General features: G+C 45.3%; 1 protein-coding gene across 3 annotated transcripts in view; it reads left to right on the forward strand.

Moving 5' to 3' along the window:
• The window catches only part of SPTBN5 (spectrin beta, non-erythrocytic 5), a 436,876-nt gene that overhangs the window by 200,735 nt on the left and 215,739 nt on the right, over window positions 1-20,402 (forward strand). For all 3 annotated transcript variants that reach the window (XM_069732520.1, XM_069732522.1, XM_069732521.1), the window contains exons 29-31: window positions 46-191; window positions 13,324-13,438; window positions 14,593-14,703. In XM_069732520.1, the coding sequence (XP_069588621.1) occupies window positions 46-191; window positions 13,324-13,438; window positions 14,593-14,703 (372 nt within the window). The remainder of the gene's footprint in view (window positions 1-45; window positions 192-13,323; window positions 13,439-14,592; window positions 14,704-20,402) is intronic.

Raw genomic sequence — 20,402 nt, forward strand, 5'->3', positions numbered from 1 at the left:
AAAAAAACACCCCCACGTATCTTTGTAAATCTTTTGTTTCCACAGCAACTCCAAGCTAAGTTTGACACCTTCCAGCACCAGATGGAAACAGCTGGACAAAGGATGGCTGGGTGCCAACGACTTGCGGATAGTCTTCTTAACAGAGGACATTCTGACTCCATTCAAATTGTACAAAAACAAAAGGAGCTACGGTAAATTAATTTTGGAAGTGCTTTTTTGGTAGATGAGTCTAATAACGTACAGTAGTTATAAAGACAAGATAGGTAAAATTATGAATGAAATCATAGACAGGTGCCAATCACTTCCAAGAGGGACTGGCTGCAGTCCTCCTGACTTCAAAGCGGAAATGATGTCAGTTGGAAATATTAAGAAAGCACTTTTCTGTTCCTCTGCATTTCCTAACATATTGTTCCTAAATATTCTGTCACCCATACTTTATTGCTGCTTGCGTTCATAAAAGTTTGCTTTTGCAAACAGGGTGCCAAAGACTTCTCACAAACTACAAATTGACATAGTAAATATATGTCATGAGGACAGATTGCTCATGATTGCTCATAAAATGTATATTTCTCTCTTGCCTCTCATTGGGGGACACAGGAACGATGGGTGTATGCTGCTGCCACTAGGAGGCTGACACTATGCACAAAAAAAGTTAGCTCCTCCTCTGCAGTGTACACCCCACCGACTGGCATTATGCACTTCAATTTAGCTTAGTGTCAGTAGGAGGTGGACACGGGTCTTTCATTAGACCCTTATCTACCTCAATGAGCGTCGTTTTCTTTCAGGTTTTCCAGAGGGATACAGGGTGAACAGTCACACCTGTACTCCCACAATGCGGACTATGAGTACGGTGTGTACTGCCACCCCGTATCCTCATAGATCCTTCAGCAGGACCATGATCCTAGCACACAAGCGTGCTCAGAAGTCCGGTCCTGCCTCTGTCCCCCACCCACTCGCCCACCAGAGCCTGTCGGTTGCGGAGACGAGGACGTCCATCAGCTCCCTGGACGTCTCATCCCTTCCAGGTTAGTACCGGCGTGGGATGTTTGAGGTGAGTATTTTCCCACGTATCCCATCCCAGATCCTTAAAAGGGGGTGCTTTATTTAAGGGGTCTCAGATGCGGGTCGCCTTACATGCAGGGCAGAGGTAGGGGCTTTTTCCTGGAGCATTAATAATGGGTCCCATCTCTTCTCAGCTGCCGCGCCGCTTCCGTGGCTGCGGCCCCTCTGCCCCCTGTTCCGGCGCAGCTACATTTACGGACTACTGCGCCGCTTCTTGCTCCCGTGACCGCGCTGATCCAGCTACTCTCAGCGGCCACCTTGCCATTGGTACCAGCGTGGCCTTGTCAGGCCGCCGGACCGCTTCGGGTCCCTGCGGCTGCGCCACTCCGGCCACTGTAAGCAGCCGTTCATACCTTTTCTTCAGCGCGGCGGCTTTGCCAGGCTGCCGTGCCATTTCCTCCCTGCGGCGCACCATTCCGACGCCGCGGCCCTTCACTGCCGGTCACCGGTCTCTAATTTAGGCCCCAGCTTCTGCCCGGGCCTACTTCCGGTGCCGGACTTCACCCCCTTCCTTATTTCTTCGGGCAGGCTTTTCTCCCGCCCGACAATTTCACTGCGGCACCGCCTTTTCTTCGCCCACCGGCGCCATCTTGGGACTCCTGAACCACGAATCCTCTCCTCTCTGCACAGATGTTTGTCGCCACATCTCAGCGGTCACCATCCGCAGATCGGTCCAAATTGTGGCAGGAGCCCATACCACCCTCCTGCCTAAAGGACTACTTCTCGCCGGAGGTCCATCCCATCAAGCCGGACAGCTTCCTCCGGAATCCGTTTTTCGTCTGCTGTGAGTAGCTCTGCACTGCAGACTGACACTCCCCTTGGCCCCCCCTGTCCCCTAACCTTCTGGCATTCTCTTCAGGGACCTTTTCACAATGTCTACCTCTAATGGGGGCTGCTCTCATCCTCCTACTTCTTCCTCTAATTCCTCTGGCTTAATCAAATTCTTTGCATGTTCGTCTTGTAACTGCAAACTTCCTTCAGGCCTGATTGTCAGGCCTGATTGTTCCCACCGCCCAGGATCCCCCGGCTGCTTCACTCGAGAGCGATACCCCCACCCCAGGCTGGGTTTCCTCTCTGTCACAATCAGTGGCCGATCTGACATGGGTGTCTCAAACTCTGGTGTCAGTACTGGACCGATTACCCCTGCAGACTCCCGCAGTAGCGAGCGGGTCGCAGGAAGCTCTGTCCGAACCCTCCATTGCTAGCCGCAAAAGGTCCAGACAGGAACGCCCGTCTGAGTCCTCTTCTCGCTCCATCTCACCACACGGTCCTTCTCTGCGGTTGACTTCCCCCCAGTCCTCCTCCCCTGAGTCAGGCGAGGCGTTCTCTGATGCGCCTTCGGAGGATATTTCGGAGCTGGATTTGAACCAAATCGCTACCATGAGGGATATGGTTGAGAATCTCATTGGAGCGATAAATCAAACCTGCGGCATCAAGGAGTCCTGTACGGAACCCGCAGATCAGGCGGTTTCTTTTAGACGGGCTACACCAACTTCCAAGTTTTTCGCTCCTCACCCGGAATTCGAGGAGATTATGACCAGAGAAAGAGAGAACCCGAGGTGGATCTTCCAGTCCTGGACCTGGAGGATCTACCCTGGGAGTAGCGGGGACGCCAGGAAGGAATGGGTCTAAAGGACACAGACTTCTTCTCCTGACGTGCCTGTGACCTCTGTTGCTGCTGGGGAAAAGAGTTTGACGCCGCGAAGCGACAAAAAGGCTGAAATGACCGAAATTGATGTCTAGGGGGAGGGCGATGAGGTTTGGCTTGGGAAAGAAGAGAACTTGTGCCCCTGGTGGCGTCCTTAATGATTTGGTCCAGCTTAGAACCAAAGAGACGAGACCCCTGAAAAGGCAGGCTGGTAAGGGACTTTTCAGAAGACAAATCCGCCTGCCAGGCCGTAAGCCAAATGGTCCGGTGGATGGCAACCGCGTTGCTGGATGCCTGAGCCGCACAAGACCAGATATAGGGTTTCTGAGGGATGTTATTCTGGATTATCTCAATGAGAATAACTGTTTAACTCCATATTAGCATGGGTTTATGAGAAATCGCTCCTGTCAAACCAATCTAATCAGTTTTTATGAAGAGGTAAGCTATAGGCTGGACCACGGTGAGTCATTGGACGTGGTATATCTCGATTTTTCCAAAGCGTTTGATACCGTGCCGCACAAGAGGTTGGTACACAAAATGAGAATGCTTGGTCTGGGGGAAAATGTGTGTAAATGGGTTAGTAACTGGCTTAGTGATAGAAAGCAAAGGGTGGTTATAAATGGTATAGTCTCTAACTGGATTGCTGTGACCAGTGGGGTACCGCAGGGGTCAGTATTGGGACCTGTTCTCTTCAACATATTCATTAATGATCTGGTAGAAGGTTTACACAGTAAAATATCGATATTTGCAGATGATACAAAACTATGTAAAGCAGTTAATACAAGAGAAGATAGTATTCTGCTACAGATGGATCTGGATAAGTTGGAAACTTGGGCTGAAAGGTGGCAGATGAGGTTTAACAATGATAAATGTAAGGTTATACACATGGGAAGAAGGAATCAATATCACCATTACACACTGAATGGGAAACCACTGGGTAAATCTGACAGGGAGAAGGACTTGGGGATCCTAGTTAATGATAAACTTACCTGGAGCAGCCAGTGCCAGGCAGCAGCTGCCAAGGCAAACAGGATCATGGGGTGCATTAAAAGAGGTCTGGATACACATGATGAGAGCATTATACTGCCTCTGTACAAATCCCTAGTTAGACCGCACATGGAGTACTGTGTCCAGTTTTGGGCACCGGTGCACAGGAAGGATATAATGGAACTAGAGAGAGTACAAAGGAGGGCAACAAAATTAATAAAGGGGATGGGAGAACTACAATACCCAGATAGATTAGCGAAATTAGGATTATTTAGTCTAGAAAAAAGACGACTGAGGGGCGATCTAATAACCATGTATAAGTATATAAGGGGACAATACAAATATCTCGCTAAGGATCTGTTTATACCAAGGAAGGTGACAGGCACAAGGGGGCATTCTTTGCGTCTGGAGGAGAGAAGGTTTTTCCACCAACATAGAAGAGGATTCTTTACTGTTAGGGCAGTGAGAATCTGGAATTGCTTGCCTGAGGAGGTGGTGATGGCGAACTCAGTCGAGGGGTTCAAGAGAGGCCTGGATGTCTTCCTGGAGCAGAACAATATTGTATCATACAATTATTAGGTTCTGTAGAAGGACGTAGATCTGGGGATTTATTATGATGGAATATAGGCTGAACTGGATGGACAAATGTCTTTTTTCGGCCTTACTAACTATGTTACTATGTTACTATGTTACTATATTCACCCGCGTGAGAAATCTGGTTGGCAAGTTCCGCCAGCTGTCCGGGTAGAGCCCCGTCCAGAAGGCCCTAACAGAGTTGTTTGGCCCACTTGGATATGGATTTTGAAACCCAAGTGGAAGCAAAGGCCGGGCAAAGACTAGCTGAGGCCGCTTCAAAGGCTGACTTCGCGAAAGATTCTATGACTCTATCGTTAGAATCCTTTAGAGATGCTCCGCCGGACAGTGAAAGGATCGTGTTGGTGGACAGTCTGGAAACTGGAGGATCCACCGAAGGGGAAGCAGTCCAATTAGCGGAGAGCTCCAGAGAAAGGGGATATAAAACGCCAAGTCGCTTTCCTCTCTGAAAGCGTCTGGTCGGCATGACTCTCGGCAAGACCTGAACCCATCTCCCAGGCTGGGCGGCCGTCTCCTCTTCTTCAGGGACACCTGGATCTCCTCAGTAGAGGACACATGGGTCAGGGAAGTTGTATCCTCGAGATACAAGATAGAGTTCGTTTCACGACCCCGGGATCGCTTCTTCAAATCCCGACCTCCAAGAGACCCCGCTCTAGTTCTGGGTTTCTTTGCATCCATCGCTTCTCTCCTCAAAGCCGGGGTAATCGCTCCAGTCCCAGAAGAAGAATGGTTCACAGGTTTCTATTCAAACCTTTTTGTTGTACCGAAAAAAGACAGCAAGGTTCGTCCCATGCTGGATCTCAAATTACTGAACAGGAGAGTTCATCTGAAGCACTTCAGGATGGAATCCCTTCGTTCAGTAATTGCTTCCATGGAGGCTCAGGAATTTCTGTGTTCCATAGATATTCAGGATGCCTACCTCCATATCCCGATATTCCCGAGACATCACCGATTCCTGCGCTTTGCGGTGCTCCAGGAACATTTTCAGATCGTCGCCCTGCCGTACGGTCTTGCAACCGCCTCAAGAGTTTTCACGAAGATCATGGCGGCGCTGATGGCCATCTTGAGGGTCAGAGGCCTGGTTCTGTTTCCATACCTCGACGACATCCCCATCAAGGCTTCGTCCTTTTCTCACGCTCACGAAAGCCTGTCCATCGTTCTCGACACCCTAGCCCGTTTCGGGTGGCTGGTCAACCAGAAGAAGTCCTGCCTTATTCCTTCTAAGCGCATCATCTTTCTGGGCATGCTCTTCGACACTTGTCAGACCAAAGTCTTTCTTCCTGAAGACAAGAGATCCATCCTTCGTCGGGACATACGCTTGCTCCAGGGTCCTTGGCCTCCCTCTTTCCATTTGGCCATGAAAGTTCTGGGGAGGATGGTAGCAATATTGGAAGCGATTCCCTTCGCCCAATTTCACTCGTGGCCTCTTCAGCAAGCCATCCTGTCTCAGTGGGACAGGTCGGTCTTCTCCCTGGATCGTCCGATCCGACTCTCTCTCCGGGTCAAATGGTCTCTCAACTGGTGGCTGACGTCACCTCTCATCTCCTAGGGCAGGTCCTTCCTTCCAGTTCACTGGCAAGTGGTGACGACGGACGCCAGCCTTCTCGGCTGGGGTGCGGTGTTTTGCCACCTGACTGTTCAGGGCCATTGGTCGGCGCAGGAGTCATTTCTGCTGATCAATGTCCTCGAGAATCAGGCCATTTTTCTGTCCCTCCGTCACTGGGAAAAGATTCTCAAGGGCCTACCAATCCGAATCCAGACGGACAACGCCACGGCTGTGGCTTATGTCAACCATCAGGGGGGACTCGGAGCTCCTTGGCCCTTGCCGAGGTATCCAAGATCCTCCTCTGGGCAGAGGCAACGGTTCCGGTGATATCCGCGGTGCATATCCCCGGCGTGGACAATTGGGCCACCGACTTCCCCAGCCGCGAGGGTCTAGCGGCAGGAGAATGGTCCTTGCACCATGAAGTCTTCCATCAGATTTCTCTTCGATGGGGGACTCCGGATGTGGACCTCACGGCGTCTCGTACGAACAGGAAGGTTCCTCAGTTCGTCTCCAGGGCTCGCGATCCTCTTGCAGTGGGCGTCGACGCTCTGGCCATTCCTTGGTCACGGTTCGTGCTGCCCTACCTGTTCCCACCCCTTCCCTTGCTTCCCAAGCTGTTGAAAAAGATCAAAGCGGAAGGGTGCCGGTCATTCTGATCGCCCCGGATTGGCCCAGGTGAGCTTGGTTTGTGGAGATCGTTAACCTTCTCACGGACGCCCCCTGGCGCCTTCCAGACAGGCCCGATCTGCTGTCTCAGGGTCCGATCTGTCACCTGAATTCTCAGTCGCTCAGTTTAACGGCGTGGCTGTTGAGACCGCAGTTCTAAGAGCATCCGGCCTTTCGGACCGGGTATTTCACACCATGATCCAGGCTAGGAAGCCTTAGTCTTCCAGGATCTACTATCGTACCTGGAAGGCTTACTTCCGTTGGTGCGAGTCCAATTCCCTGTCCTTTTTCCTGCCTTCCATCTTGGCCTTCCTTCAGGCAGCACTGGATTCGGGCCTTGCTCTTAGCTCCCTAAAGGGCCAGGTTTCTGCGCTTTCCATCCTTTTTCAGAAGACTTTATCTTCTTGGCCACAGGTTAAGAGCTTCCTTCAAGGAGCAGTCCATGCTGTCCCTCCGTATAGGGCCCCGGTGGATTCATAAGAACTAAATCTGGTACTGGACGTTCAGAGGGTTCCCCCCTTGAGCCTCTCAGGGAGATTCCCCTGTCAGTTCTATTGTGGAAGGTGGCCTTTCTTGTGGCCATCACTTCTATCCGCCGCGTTTCCGAGTTGGCGGCCCTCTCTTGCTGACCTCCGTTCTTGGTCATTCACCAAGACAAGGTGGTCCTCAGGCTTCCGCATTCCTTCCTTCCTAAGGTGGTTTCTACCTTTCACCTCAACGAGGACATCGTGCAACCTTCCTTTTGTCCAGCTCCGACTCATCCTCTGGAGCGATCGTTGAGCAAGCTGGACCTCGTCAGGGCAGTGAGGATCTACCTGGATAGAACGTCCGCTTTCCAGAAGATGGATTCTCTTTTCGTCATTCCTGATGACACGCGTAGAGGTCTACCGGCTTCTAAAGTGACTATTGCTCGTTGGATCAGAACGGCAATTCTGGAGGCTTACCGGGTCAAGAACAGAGTGCCCCCTCCTGGGATAAAGGCTCACTCTACCCAGGCAGTCGGCGCCTCCTGGGCGGTGCGCCACAGGGCTTCCGCCCTACAGCTCAGCTTTGCAAAGCGGCTACCTGGTATTCCATCCACACGTTCGCCAAATTTTACAAGGTCCATACCTACGCTTCGGCGGACGCCAGCCTAGGCAGAAGGATCTTGCAGGCGGCAGTGGTGAGTCCTCTGACCTGATAGAAGTCCGTTTTCCCCACCCCAGGGACTGCTTTTGGACGTCCCATGGTTCCTGTGTCCCCCAATGAGAGGCGATAGAGAAAACAGGATTTTTGGTTGCTTACCGTAAAATCTGTTTCTCGGAGCCTCCATTGGGGGACACAGCACCCTCCCAATGTTTTCTCAGTTTCTGTTGTTTTATGTTTTATGACTGTTCTCACGTATACAGTTCTCATGTTTGTGGTTATGTTTCAACATTGTTGTTTTTCTCCTACTGCTTTCTCACTAACTGAAGTGCATAATGCCAGTCGGTGGGGTGTACACTGCAGAGGAGGAGCTAACTTTTTTTGTGCATAGTGTCAGCCTCCTAGTGGCAGCAGCATACACCCATGGTTCCTGTGTCCCCTAATGGAGGCTCCGAGAAACAGATTTTACGGTAAGCAACCAAAAATCCTGTTTTTAAACTAACATGACATCAAACTTGGTTCATTCTATTGTATTTTGACCATTCTGTTCGTCCAAATTTATTGACGGTGATAAACAACTTTGTTGAAATAAACTTAAATGAACACCCTACTTTCATCAAACTTTACAGATATCAATAGTACAAGCAAATCTAAAAAAAACTTTGTAATATATCATATCAGAGAAATATATGTATTTTTCAGACTATAAGACCCACCGGTTCATAAGACACACCCCAATTTTTCAGGAGGAAAATAGGGAAAAAAATTATATGCATCAAATATGGGTCTGTCTTACAGTCTGAATTCAGCCTACCGGTTGAGGTGCAGTGGTGGTGGTTGTGCGGGGTCACAGGAGGTATTTGGAGGTGCGATGCTGTGAGGTGATTCTGCGAGTCCCAACCCAGGCTGGTAGAAGGGGGTTTCACTGCGGTGGTCTCTGGGAAAATTGCCACCTGAGGCGGCACATGCGCAGTATGAAATTTCAGCACTGAAATCTCATCTCCCGAGATCGAAATCTGCACATACACCACCTTCGGTAGCCATTTTCCCAGAGTTCACCGCATTGAAACCCCTTTCAATCGTATGTTTTCAGGCCAGACCTGTGCCACGCCGTTACCGAAGCGCATGATTGCACAACTTGAATCAGTTTCCACGGCTTTTCTACATGCATTTGCATATTTCCCATAAGGGATGGGGGCAGTGTTCTGGATCACTGCGTTGAGAAACACGTGATTGTGTCTCCGCAGTGTTGGATGTTTTGATCTCCTCAAGGTCATTAATCCTTATGTTTATAGTCCTTTTACTAGGCACTGCTCCTAATAGCCAGTTTCCTACTCCACACTGATGAGGGGCAAATACCCCAAAACAGCTGTCTGTGGATGGATACCATGTTTTGGCATAGGTGGTTTTCCTATTTGGATGCTGACCTTCCCGTGGTTGTTCCTTCCCGGTGAAAGACCTGACTATTTATTGTTTGCGTTGAGAAACACGTGATGGTGTCTCCGTGGCTTTTCTACATGCGGTTGAGTATTACAGCCAAGACCTGCCGCTGACAATTGCGGGTTAAGCAGAGTTCCACCCACAATTGTTGACTTGTTAAATCAATCTCTGACAGCGGCGTTTAACATGTGCAGACCTATGTGGTTCCCTTCAAGACGCAGCCCTTTTTCGATTTTGCGTTTTCGTTTTTTGCTCCCCTCCTTCCCAGAGCAACAACTTTTTTATTTTTCCAATATGGCTATTGGAGGGCTTATTTTTTGCAAGACTGGTTGGAATTTTTTCCCCGGTTTCTAGTGCAAGACATGGTAAAACCAATGATGTCGTTCAAAAGTCAACTGGTCTCGTGCAATCCCACACTTGTTTTTTGTTTGGCTATTTCGCTAAGTTCACTAAATGCTAAAACTGACATGCCATTGTGATTCTCCACATCATTACGAGTTCATAGACACCAAACATGTCTAGGTTATTTTTTATCTAAGTGGTCAAAAAAAATTCCAAACTTTGCTAAAAAAAATTTTTTTTTTAAAATTGTGCCATTTTTCGATACCCGTAACGTCTCCGTTTTTCGTGATCTGAGGTCAGGTGAGGGCTCTACCCTTCCCTTATCTCCTCAATTTGCCCTCCGCCTGGTCTCCTCCCCTACCCAGGGAAGAGGGGGCCCTACTGTGCACCGTAGTACACCAACCCGACAAACAGGGTAACACAGACAAGGGTTAACAAAACTCCAGGCATACAAGATATTCACTCCCTTGTAACAAAATGATGTACTGGAGTGTGAAGAAAACAAAAACAGAGTAATATAAGGCATTACCACACATACAAACCAAGTAACAGTCACTGATGACTCCTCCAACTCTCCCTCTCCCTCCGTTAGCCATGCAGCAAATGCTAGCTCTCACGAGTTATGAGAGCCCAGATTATAAAGGGAAAAGGAGTGGCTAACCAAGCTCAGCTGCGAGTACAGGGATTTCCAACATGGTCGATTAACCACTGTTCTGCCAGAAAAATAAACCCATATAAAATTTAAGGAGAAGTGCTTCTTCTCAGCGCCGGAGTAGGAGCAATCAGACACTGCAGTCTTCTGGCTCCACACTGTTGCAGTAACCCCATGACAGTATCCTATCCAATACGCACACTTATGTGTAATATACTCACCATTATTTTAAAAGTCACCACTCATGAAGCCAGAATTTGGTCAGGAAAGGGGAGTAGTTTGGAGCTCACCATGCTGGAAACTAGATCAAAATAAAAGTTGGAGTTCACTGGTCAGTGCTGAACCTTCTAGTGGAAAAGAGAAAAGATTGTTTCCCGCACAACGGTCCAGGCAATGAACTAAATTTTAGTAGGTGAACATTGAAATTCTAAAACAGTTACCTGACGCGTTTGTGGCGCCCTTAGTCCTAATAAATTTGAGTTCTTTTATTACCTAGACGGATGTGCAGGAGACAATCCTTTCTCTCGTACCATTTGTAGGGTTGTCCTGCTGACCTCAAGTTACTACTTTTTGACCAACCAGTAGACTTGAATTGTGTTGTATTATTCTGACTAAGGACATGAATGTAATAGTATTCCCGTAATGTATTTTGCCTATGTGCACAAGATCTCCTCTGGCAAATGGTCCATAAATGCGTTACAATTAGGTTATGGGTGAAACCTAATTCTTGTCCAATAGAGCTGCTCCGCAGATCTGTCTTAGTTATAAATGTAAATATCGTCACACATTCAAGTCATTCAAGAGATGATTGTGTTCTTTTGCCTCGTTTAGTGGCTGTGGAGCAGCTGTTTTAGTTTGTAAGGTCACACACTAGGTAAAAAACAGATTTTTTTTTTTTACTAATTCCTTCTGCCCTGCACGTATCTTTATAACCTCAGGTAAAGAGGCAAGTGCCAAGGAAGCAGGAATTAGTCGTATATCTCTGGGCGCTGGATCCTCCCAGCTTAAAATCAAATTGGCAATTGCACCCTCTTCCGGACTAGAAGCTTTAATTAGATAATTATTTCAGGCATGCTGAATGACAGGATAAAATAATACAGCTGCTTGTCATGACTCTGACCACACTGACACTTTTGCAGCAGTCTTACAACATTTCTGCAGCATATTTTTCATTTTTTATTAGTTATTTTGACATTTTTAAATTCACAGGGAAATCTTGTTGAATAATAATAATAATCTTTATTTATATAGTACCAACATATTCCGCAGCACTTTACAATTCAACAGTTCATATACAAGTCAAAAGTAACAATGCTAAAAATAATACAATAATTAAAGCAAAATAATGACGACCCTACGATTAAACTAGTTGTTTTTTTCCATGCAAATTATCTTCCTTGATGCATCTAGATAAAAATGCTTTCTTTACACGAAAGCATTAAATATGATCTAAAAAAAACATGTTTCCCTTCTTAAAGAGAGTGTTTGATTGTCATCTGTGCTAAACCTCTCTGGGCATATGGCAATGTTTCTGTCTGTAACATATAAAAAATATTGCACTTCATTTGTGTTCTTCCTTATGGATCTTAATATAATAATTGATAGAGGTGAAATCCTTTAACCTATGAAACATTTTGCCTCATTTCAGATGAACATAAGTATTTTAAAAAACCTAGAAATTATCATGTATGTGTAAAGCTGTAACCCCTTAACGACCGCCGATACGACTTTTAACGGCGGCAGTTAAGGGTTCGTATGCCTCTGCGTCGCTTTTTAACAGCGCTGAGAAATAAGTGTATAGCACCTCCAGAGTTGAATTTCTCCGGAGGGGGGGGGGGGTCGGGGTGAAGGGGTAGCTGAGACCCCGGAGAACATGATTTGGGTCGGTTTTATTTATTAAAGGAATAACGGCGACCGCAAGAAAAAGTCCGTTTTCCCATTTAATTTCTCCTCTGATGGGATCGCACATCAGAAGAGAGAGAAGTGGGGTCCCCTATCCCCCCGGTACTTCCAATGTCCCTGCATCTCCCCGTAAAGTCCCTGGGCCGCCGGCATCCTCTTCCGGGGAGAAAATGGCGGGCACATGCATAGTGCGCCCGCCAAGATCTGCCAGCCGGCACCTGGCAACAATAGGAATTTTTTTCTATTGGTTCATTTTGATCACTGTGATAGACCCTATCACAGTGCTCAAAATAAAAAAATTGTAAATAAAACCCCCCTTTATCACCCCCTTAGTTGGGTAAAAATAACGAAATAAAAATATATATATTTATTTCCATTTTTCCATTAGGGTTAGAGTTGGGCTAAAGTTGGGGTTAGAATTGGGGAATTTCCACTGTTTTGGTACATCAGGGGGTCTCCAAATGCGACATGGCGCCACCATTGATTCCATCCAATTTTGCGTTCAAAAGTCAAACGGTGCTCCCTCTCTCCTGCGCCCAAACAGTGGCTTTCCCCCACATATGGGGAATAGGTGTACTCAGGAGACATTGCACAAGAAATTTTGTGGTTCATTTTCTCCTGATACCCTTATGAAAATAAAAAAAAATTGGTTCCAAAGTAAATTTTTGGTGAAAAAAGTAAAATGTTCATTTTTACCTTCCACATTGCTTTAGTTCTCGTGAAGCACCTGAAGGGTTAATAAACTTCTTGAATGTGGTTTTGTGCACCTTGAGGGGAGCAGTTTTTAGAATGGTGTCACTTTTGGGTATTTTCTCTTATATTGACCCCAAACTCACTTCAAATGTGAGGTGGTCCCTAAAAAAAATGGTTGTATAAATTTTGCTGGAAAAATGAGAAATAGCTGGTCAACTGTTAACCCTTATAACGTCCTAACAAAAAAAATGATGTTTCCACAGTTGTGCTGTTGTAAAGTAGACATGTGGGAAATGTTATTTATTAGCTATTTTGTGTTACACCAGCCTCTGATTTAAGGATAAGGATACAAAAATTAAAAGTTTGAAAATTGCAACATTTTCAAAATTTTTGCCAAATTTCAATTTTCTTCAAAAATAAACGTAAGTCAGAATTGTAAAAATTGGCCTGGTCATTAAGTAAAATGAGCAGTAAGTGTATAAATAGTGAGTGTATATGTAAATAACACAGCGTACTTAGTTGACACTATTTTGGTCAAAAGAGCATAAAAGCCATCCCGCCGCGACAAGTTGAACCCAATCCGAATGGACTCTAATTTTTGTCGTATAAGTATAAAGCTATACATAAGTTTATGTAACTTTTTTTGTTGGTTTGTTTGTTTTAAAGGGCATCTTGGGAAGAACTTCAGCAACTAACTAAGCAACGGGGGAAACGGCTGCAAGATGCTGAAGCTGTTCATAAGTGTTTTTGGGATCTAAAAGAAGCCCTCTCTCACATAGAGGTTAATATGATTGATAAATAGTAATTGTTTTGATAAACACGTGTAGTAAATAGAATTTTTGGTGTCCTATTTCATAAATATTACTTAATGAATACGAGAAGCACAGCAAGTTTCTTTTTTCCAGTGAAAAATCACTGATGAAACTCGTATTCAAGAAACTGAATGAGGCTCATTAGGGTAGTCCCATCATCAGGATCATATCCCAATATGTAGCATGTGTAATAATAATAATAATAGTAGCTCTAATTAGAAATGTAGTATAGTTCTCCTGATAACCTATGTTGCTTACCCCATGTTCAGCGCATTGCAATAGCTTAGGTATCCATGGCTACAACCACACATATAGTGACAGTTAGTTGTTAGGGGTCGTACCCATGGATACCTGAGCTACTGCAATGCCTTGTACATGTGGTAAGTGACATAGTGAATCAAAATAACTATACTAAATTTTTAATTGGGGATATTGGCTAATATTATTATTATTACACCTACTACATACAGGGATAGGATCTTGGAGATGGGAATAGCCCTTTATGTCTTTATTGTTCCTTTAAAAAAAAAACTGTTTTTAACTGATGCAAAAAATGACATCAGTAAATTTAGTCTAATGGAACAGTTTATTTTTCAGGATTTCTTATATGTAGCCATCATATTTCACATTACTTTACAGACATCATCATCACTGTCCCCATCGGGTGCTCACCATATAAATTCCCTATCAGTATGTCTTTGTAATGAGGAAATCTGAGAACCCGGAGGAAACCCATGCAAACATGGGGAGAACATACAAACTCCTTGCAAATGTTGTCCTGGGTGAGATTTAAACCCAGGACCCCAGCGCTGCAAGGCTGCAGAGCTAACCACTGAGCCACCTTGCTGCCTAATTTACTATTTACATAGATCATGTACAAAGATCTCTGCATTTTTCAGATTAGATTGCTAATTTCTTAATTTCAGGAACTGCCATGAGCAAATTTTTCCCCATGTCTACAATTATCTTCCACTGTGTAATGCACATTAGTGATAATTGGCACTAGATACCGGTACATGATATTACACTAATGTGCCAAAAAATGGACAGAGGTGACACAGTATTTGGGGATCTTATAATTAGATATCTAAGCATAGATGTTTTTTTTTTAATTGCCTGGCAGGAAAAATCCCAAAGCATTCCTGATGACATTGCCAAAGACCTTAGTGGAGTCCAGTCCCAGCTGCGCAAACACGAGGCCCTGGAACATGAGTTGTCTGGGAATGAGCAGCAGGTAAGCGATTCATTACTGTGCATGTCTGGGGAATGGTAGCCGCAGTGCTCCCTCCTTAAGACCCTCACTATTCTTACATGGCTGATGTGGCCCAGCTGTCACAAGCATTCACACAGCTCGGTGACATTTCAGTACAGGCTTCGATCAAGTGTCAATAGCACTATGCATGCAAGAAAAAGGAGGTGGCTGTCTAGAGAGTACGCGTGCTGACCGTGCGACTCTGATACACTGCTCAATGTAAATGAGCTCCGAACAGCTTTACATGGGTCCCTATTTTGGTTATCGTAAATTTTAAAACCTACACTGGTCAACGCAATTTTTCTGGCAAAAGGTTTTAAAACATATTTTAAGTCAATTTTGGCTGCAGATTATGATTATGAACTCCGTTTTGGCTATCACATCAGGATTTCGAGATATTTTCAATTTTTGATGAAAATTACTCCTAATGTTTTATGATGAAAACACATGATTTTCGGTACTACATTTTGTATATTTTTAATCAAGGAATAACAAAGATTACAAAGTCTATGTACAGCAAATCAAATATACTTACAGAATTAAACTACAAAATATAAAAACACATATATATGGCACACAGATGAATGACACATGGCAGTTATTTGAACTTTATTTTCTTGGCTGATCTGTGATGTACAGCTTCTGGGTTGTCTCTCATCAAGCTCCAGCAATAGTCAGCCATCATATGTGAGTCCCACCGGCCTTGATACCGTTCTTCCATTGTTTTAATGTCCTGATGAAAACGCTCCCCTTGATCCTCGCTTTCATCTGTTCCATACTTCTAGATGAAGAGCATCAAACTGGGGAAATCTATTATTTTTGTCATAATCTTAAAGGGAATAACTTGCTGATTACTGGCTCTCTCTTTGATCCCTTGAACGGAATTCTAGGATTCTGGCTCCGCAGCCCTGTTTTGAATAAAGTGGATATGATGTTACTCAGCTATTGCTCCATTTATTGCAGGGGTGGGCAATTAATTTTCCCAATGAACATGAGAGACCATGACTGTTGTGGAGGGCTGAACCAATAGGCTGAAATTAACTGTACTTTAGGCTACTTTCACACTTGCGTCGGTACGGGGCCGTCGCCATGCGTCGGCCCGACGTACCGACGGACAGTGTGATTGATGTAGCATAACAGGGCAGTGGATGCAGTTTTTCAATGCATCCGCTGCCCCATTGTAATGTCCGGGGAGGAGGGGGCGGAGTTCCGGCCGCGCATGCGCGGGCGGACTCGACGCACAAAAAAAGTTACATGTAACTTTTTTTGTGGCGACTGTCCGCCAAAACACGGCACATCCGTCGCACGACGGATGCGACATGTGGCCATACGTCGCAATGCGTCAGCTAATGCTAGTCTATGGGGAAAAAACACATCCTGCGGGCACATTTGCAGGATGCGTTTTTTCTCCAAAACGACGCATTGCGACATACGCCAAACAACGCTAGTATGAAAGTAGCCTAATATTAGTATCAATATATTATAACTATTATTGATATTTAGATTAATATTAATTGTCTCACTTAATATTGAGCAGAATTAAGTATGCTGTCATACCCCTATATATAATTTGAACCTGAGTACAGCCCCTTATAGACTGTAAGAGCCCCCACACAGCCTCCCTGTATATAGTATGAGTCCCACAGAGCCTCCCCATATACAGCATGAGCCCCACGCAGCCTCCCCATATGCAGCATGAGCTCCACACAACCTCCCCATATGTGGAATGAGTCCCACGCAGCCTCCCCCATATGCTGCATGAGTCCCACGCAGCCTCCCCCATATGTGGCATGAGTCCCACGCAGCCTCCCCCATATGCGGCATGAGCCTCATGCAGCCTCCCCATATGTGGCATGAGCCCCACAGAGCCTCCCCCAAATGCAGCATGAGCCCCATGCAGCCTCCCCATATGCGGCATGAGCCCCATGCAGTCTCCCACAAATGCGGCATGAGCCCCACGCAGCCACCCCCATATGTGGCAAGAGCTGCATGCAGTCTCCCTATATATACTGTATGAGGCCCCCATAGCCTGCTCATGTGCAGCATGATGCCCACATAGCCTTCCCATGTGCAGCATGACACCCCCATAGCCTCCCCTTGTGCAGCATGACACCCCCATAGCCTCCCCTTGTGCAGCATGACACCCCCATAGCCTCCCCTTGTGCAGCATGACACCCCCATAGCCTCCCCATGCCCACCCAAACATCCCATACACATGAAAAAAAGAACACGACACACTCACCTCGGTCCCGTTCCACCAGCATTCTGCTTTCTGTTCCTGTCTCCGATGCGTTGACCGTCTGCAGTGTACAGCTGACACGATGAAATGATGTTATTACGTCAGCTTTTTCACATGCTGATTGGTGGAGGAAGTGGCCGGAGGCACCTTCTCCACCAGTGAAGTCAGAGCAGATGGAGACAGCGAGCAGGCGGGCACGGTGCAGCCTATGTGCCTCTGTTTTCCAGCTCCTTGACTGTCTCAATCTCAAAAGATCAGACCTGGGCAAAGTGTGGCCCACGGACCACGTCCAGTTCTCTGGCTGTCTCAATCTGGCCAGTGGGCCGCACTTTGCCCAGGTCAGATCTACTGCCTGAGTGAGTGCAGGAGAAAGCCAAGTACTCGACTATTTCCAACTATCCCTTTGACAATGAATTGAGCACTCAAATTTAAAAAAATTCTCAGGCACTGTATAACTATCAGTATGATTTTTTTTTTATAAAGGCTAAGTCCCCTGTGTCGCAATATTAGGCTAAAGCAGAATTGGGAAAGTTCAGGTTCAAAACATCCTTCTTTTGTTCTCCTGGGTGATAAGCAGCTGTCTGGCAGTATCATACACTTTCTTGTATGTGTATGGGATGGTCAGGCGAGTTAGGTATTAGCCAAATTGATGCTTTTAAAGAAGCACTCCCATCAAAATGTTTAGTCTCCTAATATATTACAATCATCATACTATATAGCACTGTGAACTTACAATTGCTAATTTTCACTTCTACCCTGGTATTTCTTCTGCTTTCCAGTAAGTCTGTGACATCACGTGATTAATAACTGACTAGCTGAACCCTTTATGCTCTATTTAGTAACAGGAGGTAAATTACCCCGTTGTATGAGTCATGAGCCACTGCCTAAGTCCCCGGGGAAGCAGAACAGCTGGGTTAGGTGTTTGAAGGGGGGGTTGACTGATGTCGGAGGGGGGGGGGGGAGGGGGGAGACTTCTTGTTCCTACATAGAGCTGAGAGAATTTAGGTGGGTAGAAAGGTAAAATGAGCAATTGTAAGTACACAGAGCTATAGAATATGATGACTGCAATATATTAAGAGGATAAATACTTTGACGGGAGGAGGAGGAGTGATTCTTTAAATTAGTCCAAACAGTCAAAAGTTGTGCCATATTTACCACTACATTCTGTGAGGGTTTTTTTTCCCATCTTGTTAGACACTTTTTCTTATGCCATCTCTTGGTTGGGCTGGTTGCAAATATTTGTGTCATAATTATGCATTTTACAGGGAACTTGACATCTGATTCATGCTGCAAAAATCACAGAAGGCTTGGTTTGCTTTATTATTATTATTTATTTGCTTTTTTATTTGCTTTATTATGGCCATGCATGTTTTACTCTTAAACACTCCTGCATTTCAGAGACCACACACTTTGAAGAATCAGCCGTGGACTAGGTGTCTTGGCTGACTAGTCCGAGGCCAGTCCTCCCATGACCAATGCCCTTTACTCTTCTCTAAGTCTTGGTTCGCATTAACGTTTCTGTGCACAGCATATCATCTGCATGCGCAAACACATGCCAAAACGCATGCAAACGCATGTTTACGCAGCGTTTTTTAACCGCATGATCTTACGCATGACGGCCAAAAAACGCTGGTTGTGCATGCATTAGTATGCATTTTGCATACGTTTGCATTGTTTATGCGCATGCGTACGCTATTTCCCAATGGGCATGGCTTATGGGATTTCTATATATAGACCCTGCACAGATGAAATCCTCTTCTTTTGATGCTGTATCCTGCTGCAAGATGGATCTTATCGTGGAGAGCTTCAGTCTGAATCTGGATTTATCATTGAAATTGGATTTTGCTTTTGCTGTGTCTTGTGAGGAAGAAAGGAGAAGAGAAAGATGGAGAAGACTTCGTCATCGCTATTCGCTACACCCCACTATTGAAGTCCGAGAAAACCTTGGAGCCTACCACTCTTTGTACACCAAGCTTCATGAAAACCCGCAAAACTTTTTTTAATACACAAGGATGTCTGAACAGAGCTTCGATGAATTGGTGCATCGTGTGCGAGAATCCATCACCAGGCAGGACACGCAACTACGTAGCGCAATTCCTGCTGAGGAGCGTCTGTTGGTGACCCTGAGGTACGTAATTTGGAAAAAGAAACACTTGTCATTAATATTCTTGTTATAAAAGCCATGTTCTGATTTGTTTCCCCATTTTCTTTTCCACAGATTCCTGGCTACCAGATAGGCCTTAATATCTTTACATTTTCAATTTCGGATTGGACTGTCCACCCTTTCTGGGATTGTTGGAGACACCTGCCGTGCATTGTGTGACGTTCTGTGTGCAGAATTCCTCCCCAACCCACAGCTGAACTCTGGCTGAAAAATGCTGAAAAATTCAAGGAAATTTGTAATTTTTCAAACTGTGGAGGGGCTGTGGACGACAAACGCATTCGGATTCTAAAACCTGCTGGAAGTTGATCCGAGTACTTCAATTATAAAAAAAATACTTTTTCATTGTTCTCATAGAGATTGCAGATGCTGAATGTCGATTTGTCGCCGTTGACTCATTTGGATGAGGAAATGACTCACAGACTTTCAAAAACTCTGACATGGGACAATGTTTGTATGCTAATAATTTTAATTTTCCACCACCACAATCTCTTCCCAAGACTGAAGGACCGCCAATGCCATTTGTTGTTGGGGATGAGGCGTTTCAAATGTGTGCCAACCTCATAAAACCATACTCACACCAAAAGGATTTTCAACTACAGACTGACAAGGGCACGAAGAACTGTGGAGTGTGCCTTTGGTTTGCTGGCAGCTAAATGGCGCATTTTTGGAACACCAATCAATCTTAAAGTATAGACAATTGATGAGGTTGTGAAAGCGTGTGTTGTTATGCATAATTATATTCTGGCAAAAGAGCAACCACACTTCGAACTTGAGGAACTTGTTAATACCACATTGCCAGATTATCATGCTCACCCTCTGAGGACTACAGTGGAAGTTGCCCAAATGAGGGATAAATTGGCTGCCTACTTTGTCTCTGATATTGGACTTGTGTCATGGCAAGATGAAATGGTTTAAGCTGTAAATAAGTCAAATGTACCTGAAATGTTATGTGCCTGTACTTTTTTCTGTCTGTAATATTGACACCTTGAATGTAACTTTAATAATAAACACCTTAACTGTAACACCCGTTAATACTTCACTCAACAACAATCAACAATACACACGTTTAAATAAAGAGATAAATACTTCACTCAACAATACACTCAACAATATACACATGTTTAAATAAAGAACTAAGGAAAACACAGTGAGACAGTTATTATTTATCAAAAAAAAATGTATTAACAAAAATAAAAACAATAAAAAAAAAAAAGAAAATGTGATTACTTTCGGGTTCTGCGGGAGGGAGTTTCATGGTGGACTTGGGGGGTGTCAGGC

The sequence above is a fragment of the Ranitomeya imitator genome, chromosome 1 (assembly GCF_032444005.1).
Source record: "Ranitomeya imitator isolate aRanImi1 chromosome 1, aRanImi1.pri, whole genome shotgun sequence".
NCBI classification, from domain to species: domain Eukaryota; kingdom Metazoa; phylum Chordata; class Amphibia; order Anura; family Dendrobatidae; genus Ranitomeya; species Ranitomeya imitator.